The 21,657-nt window shown below is 31.4% G+C and overlaps 4 protein-coding genes across 6 annotated transcripts; 1 reads left to right on the top strand and 3 right to left on the bottom strand.

Moving 5' to 3' along the window:
* Positions 1-4,973: 4,973 nt before the first annotated feature.
* LOC126838856 (glutamate receptor ionotropic, kainate glr-3-like) lies at positions 4,974-11,903 on the bottom strand. Its single transcript, XM_050573617.1, has 7 exons — positions 11,809-11,903; positions 10,077-10,217; positions 9,870-10,010; positions 7,762-7,853; positions 7,474-7,691; positions 6,573-6,844; positions 4,974-5,280 (listed from the first exon to the last, which is right to left on the bottom strand). The coding sequence occupies exons 1-7, from the start codon at positions 11,841-11,843 to the stop codon at positions 5,001-5,003; spliced, it is 1,179 nt and encodes a 392-aa protein (XP_050429574.1). The 5' UTR covers positions 11,844-11,903; the 3' UTR covers positions 4,974-5,000.
* Positions 11,904-12,060: 157 nt separating this feature from the next.
* On the top strand, positions 12,061-15,170 carry LOC126838858 (alpha-protein kinase 1-like). Its single transcript, XM_050573621.1, has 3 exons — positions 12,061-12,501; positions 12,579-12,635; positions 14,390-15,170. Exons 1-3 carry the CDS (start codon positions 12,439-12,441, stop codon positions 14,933-14,935), a joined length of 666 nt encoding a protein of 221 aa, XP_050429578.1. The 5' UTR covers positions 12,061-12,438; the 3' UTR covers positions 14,936-15,170.
* An 81-nt stretch (positions 15,171-15,251) lies between these two features.
* On the bottom strand, positions 15,252-18,957 carry LOC126838857 (uncharacterized). Of its 3 annotated transcripts, none has more exons than XM_050573619.1 (5): positions 18,477-18,727; positions 17,700-17,873; positions 17,423-17,635; positions 17,158-17,358; positions 15,252-15,861 (listed from the first exon to the last, which is right to left on the bottom strand). In XM_050573619.1, coding segments are annotated over exons 1-5 (693 nt in total). In that variant the 5' UTR covers positions 18,478-18,727; the 3' UTR covers positions 15,252-15,757. The 3 variants fall into 3 exon arrangements, with proteins under 3 accessions (XP_050429576.1, XP_050429575.1, XP_050429577.1); XM_050573618.1 differs by having other exon boundaries at positions 15,263-15,867; positions 18,477-18,721; XM_050573620.1 differs by lacking the exon at positions 18,477-18,727 and adding an exon at positions 18,756-18,957 and having other exon boundaries at positions 15,268-15,867.
* Positions 18,958-20,706: 1,749 nt separating this feature from the next.
* Positions 20,707-21,393, bottom strand: LOC126838700 (flexible cuticle protein 12-like). Its single transcript, XM_050573337.1, has 3 exons — positions 21,281-21,393; positions 21,057-21,217; positions 20,707-20,978 (listed from the first exon to the last, which is right to left on the bottom strand). Exons 1-3 carry the CDS (start codon positions 21,308-21,310, stop codon positions 20,777-20,779), a joined length of 393 nt encoding a protein of 130 aa, XP_050429294.1. The 5' UTR covers positions 21,311-21,393; the 3' UTR covers positions 20,707-20,776.
* Positions 21,394-21,657: the final 264 nt, after the last annotated feature.

Below are 21,657 nucleotides of genomic sequence, written 5' to 3' on the forward strand. Positions count from 1 at the left end.
TTTGTTTTATTTTCCATTCTTACAGAAAAAAAAAGGAAGAAAAAATACAAAAGACGTCGGCGGGACTGGGTTTCGATGAAATTAGACTGGATTCACAGCATTTGGACATGACACACAGCTGGAAGACCACCTACCGTTAATTATATTGGCCATATAAACTGCAGGGTCCGGAAGTCAATGCGTTCACAGTGTAGGCCATTTTTCATGAGGACACATCCGTCGCGGTATTTAAGAATACACACATTACCCGCTTTGCTCATGGCCAGGGATTGACTATTATATTATATTATTATCCTAGTTATCCCGGTTTCATCTAATTTCGGTTTTTTTTTTAGAAGTATTACCATGTTAACTGTTACCGTTCATTGTGCACGGGAATGACCCGCGCAACCGAATCATTATTTCACGTTGTATTGTTAAATTGTAATAGTTATTTAGAAAGTTGCATCTGTCGTATCGTAAACTACATCTCAAAGTTATGAAATAAAAATAAAAAAATCATAAATACAAAATACAGTCAATTTCTTATCGAGAAAAAATTAAAAGCCTGATAATTCTATCAAGTACAATCGAGATTATCTATAATATCAACCGTAATATACACAACATTTTTATTAGGTAAAACAAAACTATGGATACTTATATTAATGAGTTCGCACCAGTTAGGTTAAGTTAAACATTCAACATTACACAACTTAATTACTGTACAGTTTAATATTAACTAACATTTAAGTATAGCTTGGCCTATGATTTCAGTACTAATTTTAAAGCTAAACTAGTTAATTATTAAAAAAAAAAAAATAACATTTAACCGTATTATTTTTATTTCATTTAATTATTTTTGGTATTATTTAATTACGCCCAACATAAAAAAAACAAGTTTGCATTATGTCATTATGATGAAAATAATGGTCACCATTCATATTCATCCTAAAATTTTCAAACAAAACAAAGCTAAACAAATTGCTTTCTATAGAATTATTTACTTTCTCGATAAATTAAAACGACTTAGCATTCATTTAAGTTTCAACAACAGCTGTTGTTTATTATTATAATTATAATATTAAACAAATGTGGTACTGACACGTTAAATCTACAGACTAAGTCACTCAACAGTTAACTGTTAATGGATTAAAAGGAAAATTGGTTCGACTTAGTGCATTTTCGGATAACGTTTGGGTTTTTTTCTTAAAATCTCGTTAATGAGTTACATCAATGAGACTGGAATTAAGCTGCGAAAAGAAATTATTAACAGAAATATTATACTGTCAAACTAGACGGGCGTTAAAATGGCCTATTTTGTCAACACTAGTTTCCGAAGTTAAAGCAATTTCGCATATCATGATTGAAATTATCCAATTTTAGTATCTGCTACCTGTATTGCGTAAAATCTGTGATAACACATGATCGGTTCAAGAGATGTTTTTTCTGTTCTTGAACTATTTATACTGGTTTTTTGAAAAACATCTAGGTATTTATACATATTAGAAAGGGTAAAATATTTATCTTGAATACAAGATATTGAATTATGACTGTCTGATTCTCTTTGTATTTAATACATGTATAGAAATAATTGTATGTGCAATATATTATATGGTTCGGATTAAGTACGGTGTATCTACTTATAGTAAAACGGCGTGCCGCCGACGTATACACATAGCAAGCTGCAGGATTTGTCAGGATTTTATGACCCGGGAAAACTTTTGCCAAACTTTACCACTTGTCCACTGGTTTTTCCACTTTATTATTTGTCGGTGTAAATAAATATATATTTATGTATTTATATACCTGCCAGAAGTCACGTCATGTATTTCCCTCACCTAACACATGCCCATTAATCGCCCAATAGTAAACAAAAAAGCAAAATTGTGATATACCGCATTAAAACCAAACGCGCGACCTGTCATTTATACAAAATAAGGTAAGAGATAAGATATAGGAGAAAGGGGGTAAGAGATAAGAGGTTAGAGATAAGGGATGGGGGGTGGGGTGGGAATGTCTTAGCTCTGGCACATAACCGAAAAAAGTGTTATCAAAAAAGCGTTACGCTGTTATTTTAAATTATGTGTTGTATTCACAACGATCAAATTATGTATAACTGAAAAATAAATTCAACAGCTTAACAGTCATATTCCCTATGAATTTTTTTAGGCCAGATATTATGAAAACACTAAAATATTAGCCAGAAACTTGATATGTTTACTAGCCACCTTAGGTACTAGCTTGTTACTGCTTGTTAGTACTATTTCATTATCTATAATTCCACCACTACACTAAATTTATTCGGTACTTCAACGAGACATGAAAATCTTACCCCTTCCTGTCCTAACGCCATAGAATAAATAAATATGAAATACTTAGCGGTTCCTTAAACATCATTTAGTAGTTCGTGATTGATCCATTCGATTTTAATGAACCATTAATCAATTATTAACGCAGTCGCGCATTAGCGTATTAAATTTATTTTTCAGACATAATATTTACACGCCTAGAAGATTTTATACTGGGATATTACCGGTCGTCGTAACCGTCCAGTCTAAGTATATATTGTAACATAATCATAAGCCCGAGAGCCGTTTGGGGTAGCAAGGCGTGGTTACACTAAAATCAACTCTAATGTTGAACACGTCAAAAGCACAAATTATGTAAAATCATTTTACACGCCACCTACATAATAATATACATATAGTCATTCCTTAAATCTCATAACAAAGTGACTGCCAATAAATAGCATACGGTAAGACTGAGGCGTGAAAAAGGCTTTGTTTTATCGATCTTTTTTATATATTTATGTATTGATTATAGGACAGACAGATGTTATTTTGAAGGTACGATACTCTATTTGTCCGTGTGTCTTGTTTTATTGTAGATCCTTTTAACATTGTTTTAGGTAAACGACCGTTTTTGTGTGTTTGCCAATGCTAATGCACTTATTACAAAAAAATTGTATTGGTTAAAAACAAACCAAGAGCTCGTTAAACTCCAATAATAAAAATATTTCACCGGTAGCTATTTACGCGATTCTGGGTTGTTCGGTTGTACTTGTGTGTGTGTGTGATAAAATTATTGTACGACAAATATAGGGGAGTATACAACAGAATTGAGTGGGCGTGAACACATAGGTACTTACAAACGTACAATATAAGTTACCTCCGATTCGTTTGATACGCTTTACTAACGACGATAGGGCAGAAAAACTATAAAAAGCTGAACTCCATTCAAGTATGATATTTTATTATGACACCATGAAGGTTATTCATTTTTTTGTTTTATTAAATAACACCCTATGTCTAACTCATTAGTATGTAGTGTAGTTAATAAGGTACTATTGGCTACTGAGGGACGTATTATTAATGTCTCAAAATATTCAACTTTAACAAGATTTATGAAGAAATACCTAATACGTAAATTAAAAACATTAATAATCGTCTATTTATTTTTGACGATGTTAAACAACCTAATTCTCAATAATCATTTGGAATATCCAATTGTAGTTCAGTTTAATGGAAACGATTGTATGATAATACAATTTGTATTATTATTATTTGTATAAAATACTAATCCGATGTACTTGCACTACTAGTTGGCCAAAAAAAAATCTCAAGAGGGATCAAGCCCGCATTATACGCATTTACATTTGATTATAGTTAACAGTTTATATTATGTGGATAATTTTCGGATGTACCTTGTACCCATGTCTTCAGTTTATGCTGACGTTTCATCGCTCATTGCAGAATCCATTTTCGGAGCAATAGCTCCCGCTATCGTGTGACTATACTGACTGCCGACTGGCTTCCTTGTTTCCTACCGCTATCTAGCACCCCGCTCCCTTAGCATCAAGCTAACTCGACCCGCAGGTGTCCTGTCGTGTCGCGTCATGTGGCTTTCTTTTGATAATGGTAAGTTGCCATTGTCAAAATAAATAAAAATTGCTGAAAAGGAAAAGCAGTTTGTGAGAAATACCACAAAAAGCAAACTGTACAAAGAAAGCCACATAACACACGACCATACGTTAGACACGGCAGAACACGTACGACATCCCCTGGTCGAATGATATGGTGCTTGCAAGTATAGACTGTAGCCGAGACAGCGAAACGGTAACTATCGCTTCGGAGGTGTATTACAACGAGACGAGTCCGAAACGGTGGGAAGACCGTTTATTTTGTGGGGCAGGGCAGATCTATGTTATTTTATTTACACCGGTGACTCAAATCACGTTTAAAAATTTAGCCCCAGACAGCAAAGTATAAAATTAATATTTAAAAAATATCGTAGAAATGTGTCAAACATTTTTTTTTATTGACATTTATTACTACATCTTAAAAATAACTGGACAAATTTTTTTTGTGCTGTGTGAGAATTAAATGATGTTAAATTATTATTATTTTTTATTTAAATAAACGTTAAAATTTATATTTTTAGTATAAACTAGAGTATATTATTAATTATTTAGTGTCTATATATTATGGCTGTAAAAGACGAGTGTAACATTTTTTTTGTTTAAATTTATAAATTGACACTTTTTGTTTTGTATAAACAATAGGCGTAAATCGCTCGGTTACCATATCTTGTATTACTCTTGAAATTATTGTACAATGAAAAATTATTTCAGACAGTCGGAATATATTATGATTTATTAAACAGAAAAATAATCACACAACAATGAATATATTATAAACATTGCTGGTATTTTCTAAGTGCTAAATTTGCAATTACTATTATCAAAGTTTAACCATCACACTAAATGTGCGTACAATTTATTTCTACAAATGTTATTTGTGTACTTTTAGACAACAAAACATTAATTGTGTCCAAATGTTTAATAAACAAATTTTTTCTAAAATGCCTTTATTTTTTTATAATTGCTATTTGTAACGTAACGTTTTTTTGCTGTAAGCTATAATATAATTTTGATATTTTGTGATCATATTATATTTATGTTTTTTGTAAAACTTAATAGTTACTATCTCAATTTCTATGGGTAGGTACTATAAGACGTGTCAGTAAAATCTAGAACGGTTACCCATGCTTCTTACGATCCTGTCGTTTAAACGTCGTTTGGTCAGTTGAAAAGAATTGTACTTGGCCACAGTCCGTTCGATCAACAACACAGAAAAAGATACAATAACGGCCAACAGAAACCCGACTAGTAACCCATCTACGTGGCTTATGGTCACTGAAATATCTTCGGCACCCGACCAAGTGCTGTCGGGGAACTCCTTAGACAACCACTTCTTTTGCAGATAATTTGACACGCCCGTTGTCAACAGCCGTAGCAATCTAAAACAAAATTCCCATCAGTCCAACTATTGAGCTGTTTAGTGTGTAGACCGTTTAACAATACATTATTATTAAAACAGTATTATTAATCAATGCTTTTGGATTACATACAACCCTATCTAGCGGCTGTACCGCGGTGACGTTATTGAACGGAACCCGGTCAACGGATGGCGCTATTAACCGATTAAACTATATTATTGGCATTTGGTTTTGTACGAAAAAATGAAAATGTTTCTAACGGCTGTCTTTTCCTAAACAAATATTTTAAAACTACAATCTTCTTTTGTAACTTTTTTATTGGTTATGTGTAGGAAATTCACCATAGCGTATGCCGGTACAGTGTTTTCTAATTAAAATAGGAGAAGAGGTGAAAACTGATACGTGACGTTATCTTTTTATTTTACTCGTACTTGATTTTAATTATTCAAAACTGGTTGTTCACCACTTGACTAGTAATTATTTTTAGGATGTTGCTTTAAGGTTGATGGCAATATAATCACTTTTAGAGGTGATATTCGTTTAAAGCAACATTTGTTGTAGTTATAGCCAATAATGTAAAATTTTGGCTTAATAACATTTTCAATCCCTAGATCTGACTTTAATAAATTTCTGAATTTTAGCAGCTTAAACTAGCGTAACCTCATATTTTCGTAATTTTGAAAACATCTTCAAACGACAGTCTTAACTTTGAGTACTAATACACCATAATACCTACAAATACAATGACGTCCTCTTAATCAACAGCGGCCCTGACAAAATAATACATTTGCGACATACTAACCAATATAAAAGTTATTTGTAAAAATAGGTTGATGTTTTTGGTAAAACTTGATAGACACCGCTAAAAAAAACATAACCTGTCATACGATATATCATTGAAAAAGCCATTGCGTCAGAACGCGGTACTACTGGGGCCGCTTTGTGTCCATTATTGTTTTAAAAAAGTACAAATTAAGATTGACCAAAATGTCGTAAGTCAGAAGTCTACCCCATTACTTCAAGAGATTTAGAACTATGGTAAATGACTCTAAATATTTGAGAGACCAGAAAATTAGTCACCAGTATAAAAAAAGTTTAATTTCAAAAGGATGATTTGTGTTCACATGATTGAAAGTCAAGGGTAACATGATATTTTTATAAAAATAACTGTAAAATCATTTTGGAAAGAAAGTCTTTTATACTATAAAGAAAAACTTAAGACTGATTAGAAGTATTTAAAACAAAACTTTACCGCTCTAGTAGTATTTACATTTTGGACATATTTACAAAAAATAATATAAAGAGATAATTACATATGATTAACAGAAGCCTTGTGGCGAAAGCCTTTTTTCATAAGAAACGATACGTAAGCCACAGCGTGTCGCCCGGCTACGGACACCACTCTGCAACCGTCTTGATCGTACATTGCCTTGGACATAATCATGGGAGTCTCCAAAGCCAAAACGTTATCCTGGCAAACAGACTTGGCCACTGATTTTATATTGCCTGCCTGCTGTTCGGGACAAGGTGCTCGGTTCACCACGTTCGTCCACTTTTCCATAATAAACGGATCCGTCTCCTTCACCTATACATTATAATCAATAATCGTCAATGGATTTTATATAGGCACAAAATAAGACAACTTTCAATGTTAATTAGTTAAAATATCTAAATAATATTCTGTATGTATTTTCTGACTTAATGCCTATCAATAGTAAAAAAAAAAAGTCCCTTTCAATACTAATAATATTTTATATGTACCTGTAAGTAGTTAGAATCGCATATAAAATGTACAAAACATCATACTGACATACTCTCTACACTTTACTATAATATAACGATGGAGTGCTATACTTCATGTTAAATTAATTTTATAAAAAGCATTGATGAAAGTGGTTTTTTAAAAAAATCAGATGAAAATATCAAAATTCGATTGTTGTATAATAAAGACACGTTCGATAGTAAAGCTGAGTGAAAATGGAACAATATTCCTCGACACCAAACTTTCGGAAAAATTAAAAAAAACCGCTTATTTCCTATATAATTCATATAGAAATTATACATAATTCACGAATAAAGTTTTAACGGAGTATTATAATTTATACGCGCATAATATGAGTCTACCTTGCAATTACAAATTTACTATCTCGGTTTAGTTTTCGTGTTTTTGGAACTTTGTCCTTTTTCCACTCAGCTATTCAATATAAAGCGCACTTTGAATAGTAGAAACCCGAAGCTCTCGCGACGGACGCATAGCGAAAATGTGTTTGACCAGGCAACGGCTTCCAACGACGATACGGCCATTTCGGTTTTGCCCACAGCCAACCGCGAAAACAGTACAGCCGAATAAGCCGTGCTCATGCACAGCCCAAATCCTAGAGTGACCCACGTCGCGGTCCTCACGGAACAAGCTGTACTGCCGGCCTGGAGTCCTGCGGACAATTAACGTTGGTTTTTTTTCTTTTTATAGTATGCTAGTCGACGTTCGACTATTCAACTAACCTTGGCTGCAGATTGAACCCCACACGACGAATATGCACGAAATGATGTTGGGTCGGATGACCTCTTCATCGTCAGACGTTCCCGTATAGGATCTGAAAACAAAATTTCCAACACTACTTGTTGAAAGTAAAGTTTTGCCGCCAAAAAAGGGATGGCAACGAAGCGGCGGCGGCGGCGAGAACACCGAAAACGGCGCAGTCGAGATCCTAAGGTCCTGGTACAAAGCTCGAGAGCTCATTGGAGGGGTGAAAAACGTTCAGTTACGCAGACACACGCACACACAACAGCGTACTATATTGATTTTTAGTCGCTTTTAGTGTGCCTACACGGAGCAGACACCCACTGTACTTCGCAGTAGTACACGTGTGTCATACTTAAATTTGCACACAAGATCGAAATATGTAAATACAAAATTGTTTACAAAATTGTTTGAACGGGCATGGCCTTAACCGGTAACGATGCTCGAGATCGTTAGGTCAGATTACAACAATTTTACACTGTTCAAAAGAAATTGTTATTAGTTTTTTTTTTTTTTGTAACTAGTAAATTCAATACATAAATGATAAATTGATCTATGCAATGTGGAAATCGAAAAGTGACCACTTGCTGACAAAGTTGGTTATGAGTAAAATACACACACATACGTAAAGTCAATTATTTAATTTAGTCAATTTTCTCTTAAATTGTTTATAAATCAATTAAGTTTCAGTAAATAGTACCAACTCATGATTTGTTGTTTTTGCCATAAAATTATTAAAAAAATGTAATAACTGCAAAATTTAAAAATAAAATAATTTGACGGTAATAAATCACACAAATTAATGAACGGTTTAAACCCAAAATTCACCTTCTATATAGATACCGCGATAGCTACTAAGAATCAAACTGATGACTGATGAGTCATGAGAAGAAAAAAAATATTGTAGGTCGACCAATAGCAGATGAAATTTGTAAAACTGAAGTTTTTTTTTTTTTTTGAAAATTTACAATGCGCCAGTATTTAACGAGTTGGTATATTTTAGTTGTAATTATGCTATATATATAGATACATGTGTGTGTATATTATAAGTATTACCATAATATTTGTATTGCAGTTCATATTCCGAATTCATAATTAGATGTTTTCATTATTGAGAAACGCGCAAGGACGTATTTAATTGTTTGCGTAGACATTTTTACATACATTAAAAATGTTAAAATATTAATTGACCCGTCACTCGTAACTATTTTAAACGATACGATTGCGGGTCAAGATGTCGCGCGGTCAAGGGAGATAACCGGGCGGGAATTCCAACAGAGCGTTTCTTAAATAACCGTATGTAAAACTGGACCAAACGGTATAAGAGGTTTTTTCGACCGAATATTAACGTTCACACGAAATGGCCGAATTCAGAGCAAAGTATTCCCTTTGTTAAATTATTATGATTAGCCTCCGCGGCTAATAATCATAGTTAATGGCATAGTCCGGCTGTATACGGTTTGGTAGAATTGATTTAACCGTCAGATCAAGACTCACCAGGCATTGATGCGTTTTCTCATGTAGGTAGTCGAGACCTCCTTCTAGTCAACGCCCATTTCAACGGTCTTTTGAAAATACATTTTATTGTATCGATAGAATCGGTGGACAAAATCTAAACTTGTCGAACGCGTCAGCAGAAAACGTTAATAACTCAATTCTGGAGTAAATCCATTGACTGTCATTTCGATTATTTGCAAACGGGCTAATTCGTAACAATTGTATACCTACTACTTGAAACTGTAGTAACAGTTCTGACGTGCGAACACTGAACAATTATATTAATACGGCACACCTGTCACGTGTGTTTCGATCTAGAACACACTACACGGTTGCTTTAATATTATAATATACGGTGTACTATATTTTTAACTGCGAGTCCTCTGTCACGTATAACTTTGGATAAAAACTGTTATCAACCGTCAGTGCGATAATAAATGTGGTATCAAAAATGTTAAACAAACGGGGTAAAAAAAAAAAAAAACAATAAAATGTATTTTTTTCGTTGTGCACAACAGTTCGAAATTATGTTTTTTCTTGTGTACAATAAAAAAATGACACCAACTATATCTCATATAATACGTTTACCCACCTGATTTTCGTCACCGTCCACACACATAGAGCGATCAGTAAAGTGGTCAACACAAACGCCGCCCACACCTCGGGACTCCAAGTGACTAGGTACGACACCGAAGTGGCCCGGTTCACCGTATATTTGGAATAAAGCTCATACCTATGCAGAGTTATGAATAATGTTACTACACTACAGCGGGTTCAAATATGAGTGATCCATTCGAACCAGCTCTTGGTGATAGGTATCGTGAAGTCAAAATCTTGAACATCCGTCGTGGTTACTATCACTGGTATTAATAGGACATCTGCAATGCCATCCTTCAACATGTCCCTGCCGACAGTGAATCCGGCTTGCGAGTAGTTGCTCCTGAGCAGATTATTAACCAACGTTAATTGTTTATTATTATTAATAAATATTAGCAAATAGCATGTACAAATTATAATTATTACAACACATCATAGGCGTAAGACAATTTTCCGTAGCCCCCCCCCCCAAACAAATATTTTATATGAGGGTTTTGTGGGGGGAGGGGGAGGGCGATTTGAGATTTTTCTGTATGATTATTATATGTTATGAGAATGTCACGCCTGCCAATTATTTTGTATTATTAAGGAGTTCGGTAAAGTCGAATTTTGTCAAAATTATAATTAAAAATAAAATGAATGTACTTTTACTTATACAGCGGCTAATAAAGAGTCATTGAGGGTAATTTTTTTAAATAGACTGATATAATAGCGTTTGTTTCTAACATATTTTATTCGTTTATTGTTTCTTTGTATTGCTATTGGTCGGCTATTGACTACCTATACATACTATCCAATTTTCCTGTAATGGCAAAGACAAAGAGTAGGTATTTAAATATTAGTTCCACTTAAAAATAATATATTGATAATATTATAACACTTTTTTTGAATATCCAGTAACATAATTCCATTTAAATTTTTTTAATATGGTGTTATGTATAAATTTAAACTTCTGTTTTGAAGATGCCCGGCCAAACTGTGTCTGACGGCTATCGATAGATTTTATTTTTTTCTAACGTTGCCATATTTAACAATTTTATCAAACGGTTGAACACTATAATTTGTTGCTATTTATCAACAAATACATCGGGATATGGAATTGAACGGAAATTCAACTGGTGGATATTATTAGATAATATCCTAGGTAATTTTCGTAATAAATTAATACATAATATAAATTATTAATTACAATTCATAACATTCTAGGACTACAAACGCCGCTGAAAGCTTCCACAGAACATTCAATAGTCAATTTTATAGCCCTCATCCAGTAATATGTTATGTTGTTATTAAAGCTCTAATCGGAACTCAATCAGAAACGGGTTTGAAAGTAGCTACAGTAGAACTGAGTAAAAAAAAAGAATTGCCGATAAAAGAAAAAGAAAAAATACTAGACATTAATAATAAATATATGTGGTGTGCCGTGTGTGGAAAATGAAAATTCGGTTAATTTATTAAAATATTTGAAGTATACTGGCTTACGATATCCAGGTATTGATATATAGGACAAAAACTATTTTTATGAACTATTTTAGCAAATACTTTTTTATGATTTTAAGACAAACACAATAAATTTAAACTTAATTAATACAAATACAGCTTTAACAATTTCATTTACTCAGTGTCTCGTTTTTTAAATATTATTATATTTATAATTTAACTTATAACTATACATGATACTTCGTTGATTGTAAAATATTTCAATAATAATAATAATAATGTCTAGTTATTATTTATAAAAAGGTAATATTATGTTTTATATATATATTGTTGAATTAAGTGAAAGCAATTTATAGATAAGTACGCTTCAGCGGTTAGGGCTAGTTTTCTACTTTCTAAAACGATTTTCTGCAAACACGGGCTAGCGGTCAGAAAGCTTAATTTGCCAACATGCTTGTTACATAACTTGATGTATATATATATAGCTTTCCTACAAGTGCATGTATTTGTCTGGAGATGATACAGTCATTAAACTTTGACGAGGAAAGCGTATTAATAATAATAACGGTACTTTTATTCAACGACATTCGCGGCGCGTGTTTTTAAGTCATCGTTTCGTCTTCAATTTACTGTCTGGTACAAAAAAATAAAAAATAACGTAACGTTAAACACCTCGTTTGGCAATTTAAAATTCGCCAACACACGCATGTATAATCGTTCAAATAGGTACGGAGATAATTATTTATCGTGACACGATACACGACGACGCACAATGGCATTTGTGTGTGTGTGTTGTCTCGGCTTTTGTTTTTACATTTTCAATGACACGTTTATTGTGTGCAAACGACAAGTCGACTAAAGCGCGATAATATTTACACACTCTCCGCCGTCAATCTAATAAAGACGCTCATCGTACAGTTTATGTTGGATTCGTCTCAGACCGGCCGACGTCAACACGTCATTAATGCACACACGCGATAAAAATTATTTGTTTTATTAACACTGCACAATAATATTGTATCACCGTTATCTATTATTTTTATTCCGTAAACGACCATCGTTCGCAGGCGGCTGGACCGTCGGAAATCCGTCCAAAGTCGAGGCATACATATCACCAACATATCATGAAGGGATCGTGGATTTTGATCCTTTGCTCGCTGTCTGCAGCAGGGCAACGAGTCCTAGGAGTAAGTCCGAGCTCCGAGTAACTAAGGGTGATCGGTGGTTAATTTTATACGATTTGTAATAATTAATTATAATATAGAGTATTTTCCCTCCGACAGATGATCCGCCGCCGTCACCCCCCGTGATACCAGCCCAGGTAAGAAGGATCAACTATGAATTAAACATTTTATCTATACGCTAGTAATGGCATTTTAAAATCATGCATTTGCAATGGCATTTGGAAAAAAAGTTTCTATATTTAAAATATACAAGGTGATTTTTTTAGGAAGGGTTTAATTTAATTATTGCATTTTTATTTTTCGTAGTGTTTTTATACAACGTGATCTCGATTTTTCACAAACTTTTATATTTTCAACCCCCTTCCAAATTAATTATTCGTACATCCACTTTTTAAAACTTATAACGCATATAATTTATTATATTTTTAAACTAAGAATAATTTACTGAAAATGATGACTGGTCGACAACCAGTTTTGAGTAATTACTTTTAAAATTTATTATAGTTTAAATGTTAAGACGGGTGCGGAAATGCGGTTGAAAAATTCGCCTTGAGAAAATTAACACTACACTCCACCCTTCCTCCCGTCCTAAACTTTAAAAATAGTTGTACAAAACTGGTTATCGACTAGTCAACATACTTGGTAAATTTTATTTTACTTTTGATAAAATATATGTATATATGTTTGAGTTTCAAAAGTTAATACTTAATATAAAAAATAATTAATTTAGAATAGGGTTAAAATAAACGTACAATTTTGTGAAAAATTGATATCATAGACTGTTGTATAAAAACATTTTGAAAAATAAAAATTAAACTACTAATTAATTCACGATATTTCTTAAAAAATTATTTTTGACAAATTGCTATACCTACATTCGATAATAAAATGTATTGCCAATAACAAATGGTTTGTTATCAAACATTTATTTTCTTAAACAAAACAAAATGTTATCATATATTGTTTTCTTTCCAACTAACAAAAACAACATTTTTGTTGGGCGAAAAAAAATAAGTCAAAACTTATTTGAAAAATGTGACATTTTTGGACAAATTTTAATTTACTTATACATCAATTTGTAAAAGGCCTTTGCACGAAATATTGTGGAATAATGTATTTTTTGCTTACATCATGAATTGATGAGTTAAACTAGGATTTTTTTAGATATACGATTCAATATACAAGCATGAAGCATTTACTATACACACTGTGCAATGTGCATGCAAATCCTACTTTTTTCACTTTCAAATTAAAATTCAAAAATTGTTTTTTTATTTTATTTATAAGGTTTTAACTAAATAACTATTTAGATTCATATTTGTAAAGAGTTTTCTAAATATTACGTACTAGTAATGATTATTAATTATTACTATGAAATAATTGTTTCAGCTGAAAATGATTCAAATATAATCTTGATTTTATTAAAATGGTTTTTTAGGGTAGTTTTGTAGTAATTTTAAAAAGTTAAATAGCATCCTATTTATTTCATATACTTTTTAAAATTTTTAATCATTGAAAATAACGACTGGTTGTTAAAAACTAGTATTGAATAAAAACTTCTTGGCTCTAGTAGTTTTTAAGGTATAGGTATAGCGGATTGTTGGGTAGATGACGAAGCTATTTTTTTCCTTCTTTTAATTTCTATTAATTACTTCAATATTATTTATTAATAACTGACTATAAAACAGTAAAATTTCACATTGCATTATCAAATAAATACATTTTTTCAAAATAAAAATTACTAGACCATTGAATTTTCATAGCCCTATTTTCTATATTTATACGGCTTTTAAAAAGTAAAAAAGTTTTTTTTTCTGAAACCGGATTTTTATTTTCCCACCATAACTGTGCAAGTGATTAAAAGTTATTTATAATATGATAATACTTTCAGAACAACAACTGGCCTATAACCGTTGAAATCACTCCTATCGTAAAATCGGCTACACCGATTGTAGTTGAGGAATTAGCTGCTACGGAATTTCACTCAGAGCAAAACCCCATAAGGCCAAAAGAATCGGAAGTTAAACCAATACCAGAGCAGCAACCACAACCGGTACCGCAACAGTATCGGCCACAGCAGCAAGAACAGCGACCGGAAAACAATCAGCAAATTCAAGTTCAGCTGCGAGAACAGCAGGAACAAATCCAGCAACATCAAGTTCAACTACAACAGGAACAGATCCAGCAACATCAGGTTCAGTTGCTACAAGAAAAGCAACAGGAACAGCACCAACAAGACCAAATTCAACAACAGAAAGAACAGCAACAGGAACAGAACCAGAAATATGGAATTGAACAGCAGCAAAAACCAACAGAAATTATTATAACCAACACATCAAACGGTGCATCCGTATTGCCGCAGTTAACCATTGGCGATATAATTATGGGTAACAGTACATTACCAGTAGGTACTAAAAATTCTTCCACAGGCAATTGAATGTAAAATAAATTTCATAGCTTTGACGCGAAGCCGTTTATCATTATGAAAACTAATTATAACTTATAAATAATAAATTATTTATTATGACATGTGTACTTGACAGATAGTTGCTCTTCAACGATTTTCCAAATTTCACCCACAAATCCGGAGATGTTGTAGATTATACCATTATTGTGTTTGTATAAAATCAAGTATGGAGACATCTAATAAAATATTTCTAAATCAATTGAAATGGTTGTACAATGTAAATTTAATGATACGTTAAAAACAGTGTGTATAAAATTGTTTTGATGTTTGACATTTTTAAATAATTAGTTTTTATAAAGCTATGCATAATTGTAGCTACCATTTTTTGTTATTACCACTTACATTCTCAACGATGACGTTGACTGTATCGGACATGTTGAAGAATACTAATACAAGGTTTTTTCATTTGTACACAACCAAAATGGCAGTACAAGTTTTATTATTAAATTGATGTACTACAGATATCATTTTGACAGCACTGATCTTATAATTTGATAATAAGTTTGAATGCTTTATTCGTTATTACATCGTTATTTAATTAAATCAAAATGTTAGGGTTGTCATAAAAATCAAATAATCTTATGAGAATATTTACACATGTGGTGGAATAAATTAAAATAATATATATATAAAAATATTTGATATAAATGGTGTATAAAAAAAAAAAAAAAAATACAGCAATTAATTATTGAAACTTAAATTAACAATGAAATATAAATTATATTATATTAAGTATTAAACATGTTACTTATAAGCCTGATATGTATCTAATCACAGCTTTCAATGAATTATTTATTCATCCATGTGATATATGAACGCTAATAAACCTTGAACATCTTTGTTCTGGTTGTATAAGGCTCCCGCCTTGACGATTAATTGATTACTCGGTGTAATACCTATAACTGAACACAATCAAATTAAATAAAGAAGTGGGACTTTTTAATTTTATGGTGATAAATATTCAAAAATATTTTTTTTTTTTTTAATAAATTTTTATATGCTGCACTTATAAGTGAAAACAAAGCGTCTCTAACACAAATATTTAACAATTTAGACTATTGAAATAAATATAAAAATATTTAACAATTGTGTTAACCGCCGTTTGCTTGAATTTAATTTATGTAGAACCATGCAAGGAATATTCATTACATAAAAAATATTGGCCTCAAATAACAGGAAGTAAAAATATTAGGAGTCTTAAGTTAAATCTAACAAAATCATTTACGACCTTTAAAAATAATACTTGTTGATAAAATGTAAATTGTATAACAAAAGAAATGGTAAATAAGCTTTTTTGGTCTTACTAAGAACTTGTTTGTTTTATTAAAGCATAAATATACATTTTTTATTAACATCAGTGGCATAACCAGGATTTTTTGAATGGGGGTGTCCGCCAGTAAAACTAAGGTTGAAAACATGCTTAACCCTTTGACGTGGAAATTAAGAAACCACAGATACTACTCAAAAGAATAATGTCTGTCTATCAATAACATAGTCCAAATTACAGCTAACAGAGTGAAGCGGGTGATAATTCACCCTGGGTTTTTATAACATCGCTTATTAGATAACAACTTATACAACAAAAAAACTTTGGCGGTAAAAATGGATATACTTACTTGGCAAAACTTTTAAAAATGTATATTAACATCATTGCTTGTCAAAGGGTTATAAAACGGTGTGAAGAAACATAGAATAAAGTTAAAAAAACCAAAACGGAAAACGATATAGTATGACTTAAGAGGAAGCTACACCGCTCATTTCTAAGGAGTAAGGTATAGGCAATTTTTTGCAAGAATTTTAATTTAGAGTTTAAACTTTAGTATATCGTTGTTGCCGCGAAAAAAACTCCCATGTGCAAAAACCTAATTGTTCAGGAGACTAACTAAAACGTATAAAACAATTTATAGTAAGTAATACAAAGGAGATTTTAATATTTTCCATTTAATTTTCAATGGAGATAGCACGTTGGAGATTTTATCATATGATAGCTTATTTTTTTCTGTATTCAAGGATACCAAAACCTCAAAATCGTAAAATTGGCACAGAAGGTTTTTTCGCGGTAACGACGATAATACAGTTATTAATACAGTGGTGAGGATTTTTTATTTATGCCGTAGTATTTTTTTATTTTTTTGGACTCTGTCTAATAAGATTTATAAATCTACTAAAACAAATATTGAGATATGGCTTACGTCTGAAATCATTTTTGTCTTCTTTAAAAACAACAGAATAGTTTTTATGGTTATTGGAATTTTCCATAGTTACTTCAACAAGAACAGACAGATCTTCATATTTAATTTTCATAACAATCTGCATAAAACGTTCGTACATGTTAACACCAGCTTGGAACGATTTTATTTCTTTCTTAAGTTTCTTGAGCAACTCTTTTTTATCTGTAAATATAATTGTTTGTTACTCAACAATAATAAGTTGATGATTTTGAATAATATATTTTACCTCTTGACACTTGATCCAATTCTTCTTTACTTTTAGCAACCATATCCGACAAATTCTCTTTTTCTACTTCTAACATTTTGCATTCGTTATTTGTAGCATCCAAACGCTCATTTTCTGTTTGTAAGGTATGCCGATCTTGATCCAACTTTTCTGTCAAATATCTAAGTTTATCTTGATTACAATTGAGCTGCATTTTTGCTTCGGACAATAATCCTAAGGGAAGGAAGACATTGCAATATTACTATAAATACAAAACTATATATCGTGTAATTCTTACTTGTCTCTCGGTAGTGTTTTTCTACTTTTTGAGTATATACATCCGATACTTCATTCTCCAAGCATGTTAATTTGTTCCTGAAGTTTATAAAAAGATTTTCTGTTGAAAACTTGTGATCCAAGGTAATACTGTCAATATCTATGTTTAAATGTTTTGTCATAATGAATAAGTTCACTGAAATATAATAATTAATATATTATTTAATTTGTTTATAGTAAAACATAATGTTATACATATTATATAACTTATTTATATTTTATAACAGTATGTACAAAAATATAATTGGATACCTAAAATTTTTTTAATTTACTTGATTTTAATCTAATCTTATTTTGTACCTAAACAATTAAAAATTACCTTATTATATTTCAAAGCTTAATTCCAAAAGAAAATGTCAAAAGTAGCAAATTCAAAATTGTCAAATATTATTATTTAACTTTAACCATTATAAAAATAACAAAATATTGACCTAGGCCTTTATAATAGATTAACGGTAGATTAAATTTATGAGCAATGCTTGTATTATATTTACTTAAGTCCTTTTTTTTTTATAGGCTTTGATAATAATCTTATCACAGATTAAATGTTTCATGTAATCTGGGTTTATTACAGTAAAATCTAGAAGTGAAGATATTACATTAATTAACTAAATGTACAGATGGTTACCTAATATCAAGTATTTCCTATCCATATTGTATAATATAATATAATCTATGATGGGGAAAATTAAACTGCTCAGCAAATAAGTTTTAAAAATATTAATATAATTCATAATACTTTGCGTGTACGCATCAATATTTATTGTTTAATGTGAAAAGCATAAAGGGCCTTGTCAGCATTTTCCAAAATTTAGTTAGTGCTATTTTTGAGTCTTGATTGATTTCTGATCAAATTGAGACCTGGTTTTTTTGTAGCTAAAAAGATGGCTTGAGTTAGCACTTTGTAGACTGCAAATACAATTGTGTATCTTTAAGCAAATTTTTTGACGTTTTTCTCCAAATAACTTTGCCGACAACAGGCCTTTTTTGCTCTCCACATCATATATTCATCACTTACCAGTCGCAGAACATATATATAAAATCCGGTGGAAAACGTTAGGCAAATTTAGGTTAAAACTTATATGTACACAGCCACTATAATTTACAAATGTAAATGAGCTACGAGCACGAATACAAAAATCACAATGTTTTATTCGCAATTAAAAATTCACAACACAAGACTGAATACACGAAAAATTAAAACCATTCAATGATAAGTAAATGAAATCACAAAATGATAACGGTCTTTTTTAAAATATGTACTTTCTACGCATGCGCGTGCCGCGTTCTTGGCAAAATAACAAAGAAAAGAGAAATTCGCAGTCAGAAGAAAATCTTAAGCAAATCGTCATAACAATCTTCGTATGCATATTTTTAATTTAACTATATACCTAGTTGTTACATTATAAGATATGCTAAATATGTGGTTATTTTCTCCAGACCACGTAAAGCCTTTAAAAAATATTACAATATCAATTACGGTTGTTTGATTACCGAAATGTCGAACGCCATCTATCGGTTTCTGTCCGTTAATGTTCTTTTTTTCTGTCTGTGGTAGACCGTAGAAGAAAGGTAATTTATGTTATTATATTATGTTTATTTCCACTCTGCTAATTGCTTAATCTATTAAAACCAGTTTTTGAGAAATAGAAACTAAAATAAACTATGAAATTCCGTTGAAGTGTTCTTACCTAAGATTAACTCTCGTGGAATTTAGTATAATTCCTCAAATGGAAACAATTAGATCTCTAAACCTAAGAAGTTATATAAACTGACTGAAATTCTCGTGAGGCAAGTCTAGTTCAATTCCTGGCCGACTTTTTTTGCATTATTTTTTTTCAAACGGTTATTCTCGTATTTTGCTTGCGCCCTTTAACGGATTTGATTTAAATAAAAACTAATATAATCCCTAAAGTCAAATGAGTATTTAAACCATTTCATTGGCCAAGGTTGTTTCGTACGGGATCTGCGGAAATAACTCAAAAATCAAAACTCCATTTAAAACTTTTACTAATATTATATTTAAAAAAACATTTATAACAGTTACATTTATTTTTTAAGGTAGAAATTAACGTTTTCCTCTTGAGCTTACAAAACAAATTGTAAAATAAAAATTATAATAAACTAATAGATGGAGGGATCTATTAGTTTATTATAAAAATTCTATAAATAAAAAAATGGTTTAAAACACTTAAATTTCTTTAAAAAATGTTAGCGTGTCGACATGAATAGCAGTGATAACAAAATATTTAAAAGTATGCAATAGAGACATTTCTAATGAAGCCACTAGTGCAACATTAGGTAATTTTGCTTTTCTTTCAAATTTTAAGGAATTGTACTAATATTTTTTAGATGATTTTCCTATTCTACGCTCGCTGTATAAACGGACACTGGCAAACAAACAAACACATATTTATGTTCACGAGATAAAAATTTAATGTAAAAGTATTTAATATTTTTCATTTTTTAAATATTATAAATATTTATAGTATATAGATTTAATATAATGTAAAATGTAAATATTAATACACTTAGCCTAAAATATGTGTTAGCTTAATTTATTGTTCCTTAATTATTTATTTTTTTTTGCAATGGTTATTTTTGTTTAATTGCGTCTACTATTAGATTCATATCGAATTCAGTTTAAAAGTTATTATAAACGTATAAACATGAGTACTTACTTACTTAACATTTTATTATCGAATTGTTTCTACGAAAAGTCGAGACTCATAATAATTGTACTAATTTTCCAACATCAAGCTTATAAGTATACATTTATAGTCAAGCAGAAGGTAGATCTTAACTATAAAAATTTTTAAATGTCATTATTGTCTTATTTATGTTCATAGTTAATATACAATAGGTATCAGAATTAAGTATAGGATCAACCAATCAGGATTAATCAATTTTTTGTATAAATCATAAAGCGTACACGAATTAGTTTCAATATTAGTATATTTGACCGTAACTTATTTTAATGCGACAAACAAAATCCATAACAAATAAGGATGTGCTACGATCGCAGGCTGCCATCTAAACTTAAGCCACTTGAGGCACTGGCAACGGGTATCCTTGCACTTTGAAACCGTCTTTGCCGGCAGTGTAGGTCATTTTCACTTCAACGCCGTCCGGAGTGTAGAACGAGTAAGTGCCCTTTTGTTCCAACACGTAGCCGTTTCCCTCGTCGTTGGCTACTAAAGCTCCTTGTTTCGCTTGTCTGATACCGTCGGCGGTCTGGTACCTGAAATACAAACACAATTCGATTACCACCATACTGTCTATAATGTATTCTGTCGTCTGAAATAATTTAGAAACCGACAACAACGAGAATTGTCCCGCTTCGTCGCTGACATGATCGTTTTGGAGGAACTTCACGGGTGGTTTAATCGAAGAAGGAGCATAATAATTGTCATTTTGGATATCGGCGGGCGAGGGCGCGGCCAGGCAGAAGTTCACTAGGACAGCAGCAACGGCTAAAACCTTATAGAAAACAAAAGATAACACAATATGAGACTATTTCTAAGTTTGTCGGGATTTACTTACGGCGAACATGTTGCAAGTTAAATTTTTCATTCTACGATATGCTACCGTGCTAACCAACAGTCGTCGACTGACATTCAAATGAAACAATTATTATCTTTTTATATAAAACAAACTGGTTAATAAAAAGGGGGCTAAATAAAATTGATTTATAACACACAGTTCTTTACAATACACTTAAAAAGCCATTAATAATAAGAGTTTTTAAAATAGTAATAGTACCTTTATGAAATAGCCAGGATTGGGCAACTCTATGCATAATGTACGCATATACACTAGTCATGTAATCGTTATATAAATAAACTAAGGTTACTATGTTGCAATCGCATTAATTAAAGTAAAATGCTATGTGTAAAAGTCAAAATACGTTTTCCGCAGGC

Source organism: Adelges cooleyi, unplaced genomic scaffold (genome assembly GCF_023614345.1).
Source record: "Adelges cooleyi isolate 19-005CV unplaced genomic scaffold, UGA_ACOO_1.1 ACOO_flye_CR_arks_rails_tigmint_CR_PRNA_30, whole genome shotgun sequence".
In the NCBI taxonomy this organism is placed as follows: domain Eukaryota; kingdom Metazoa; phylum Arthropoda; class Insecta; order Hemiptera; family Adelgidae; genus Adelges; species Adelges cooleyi.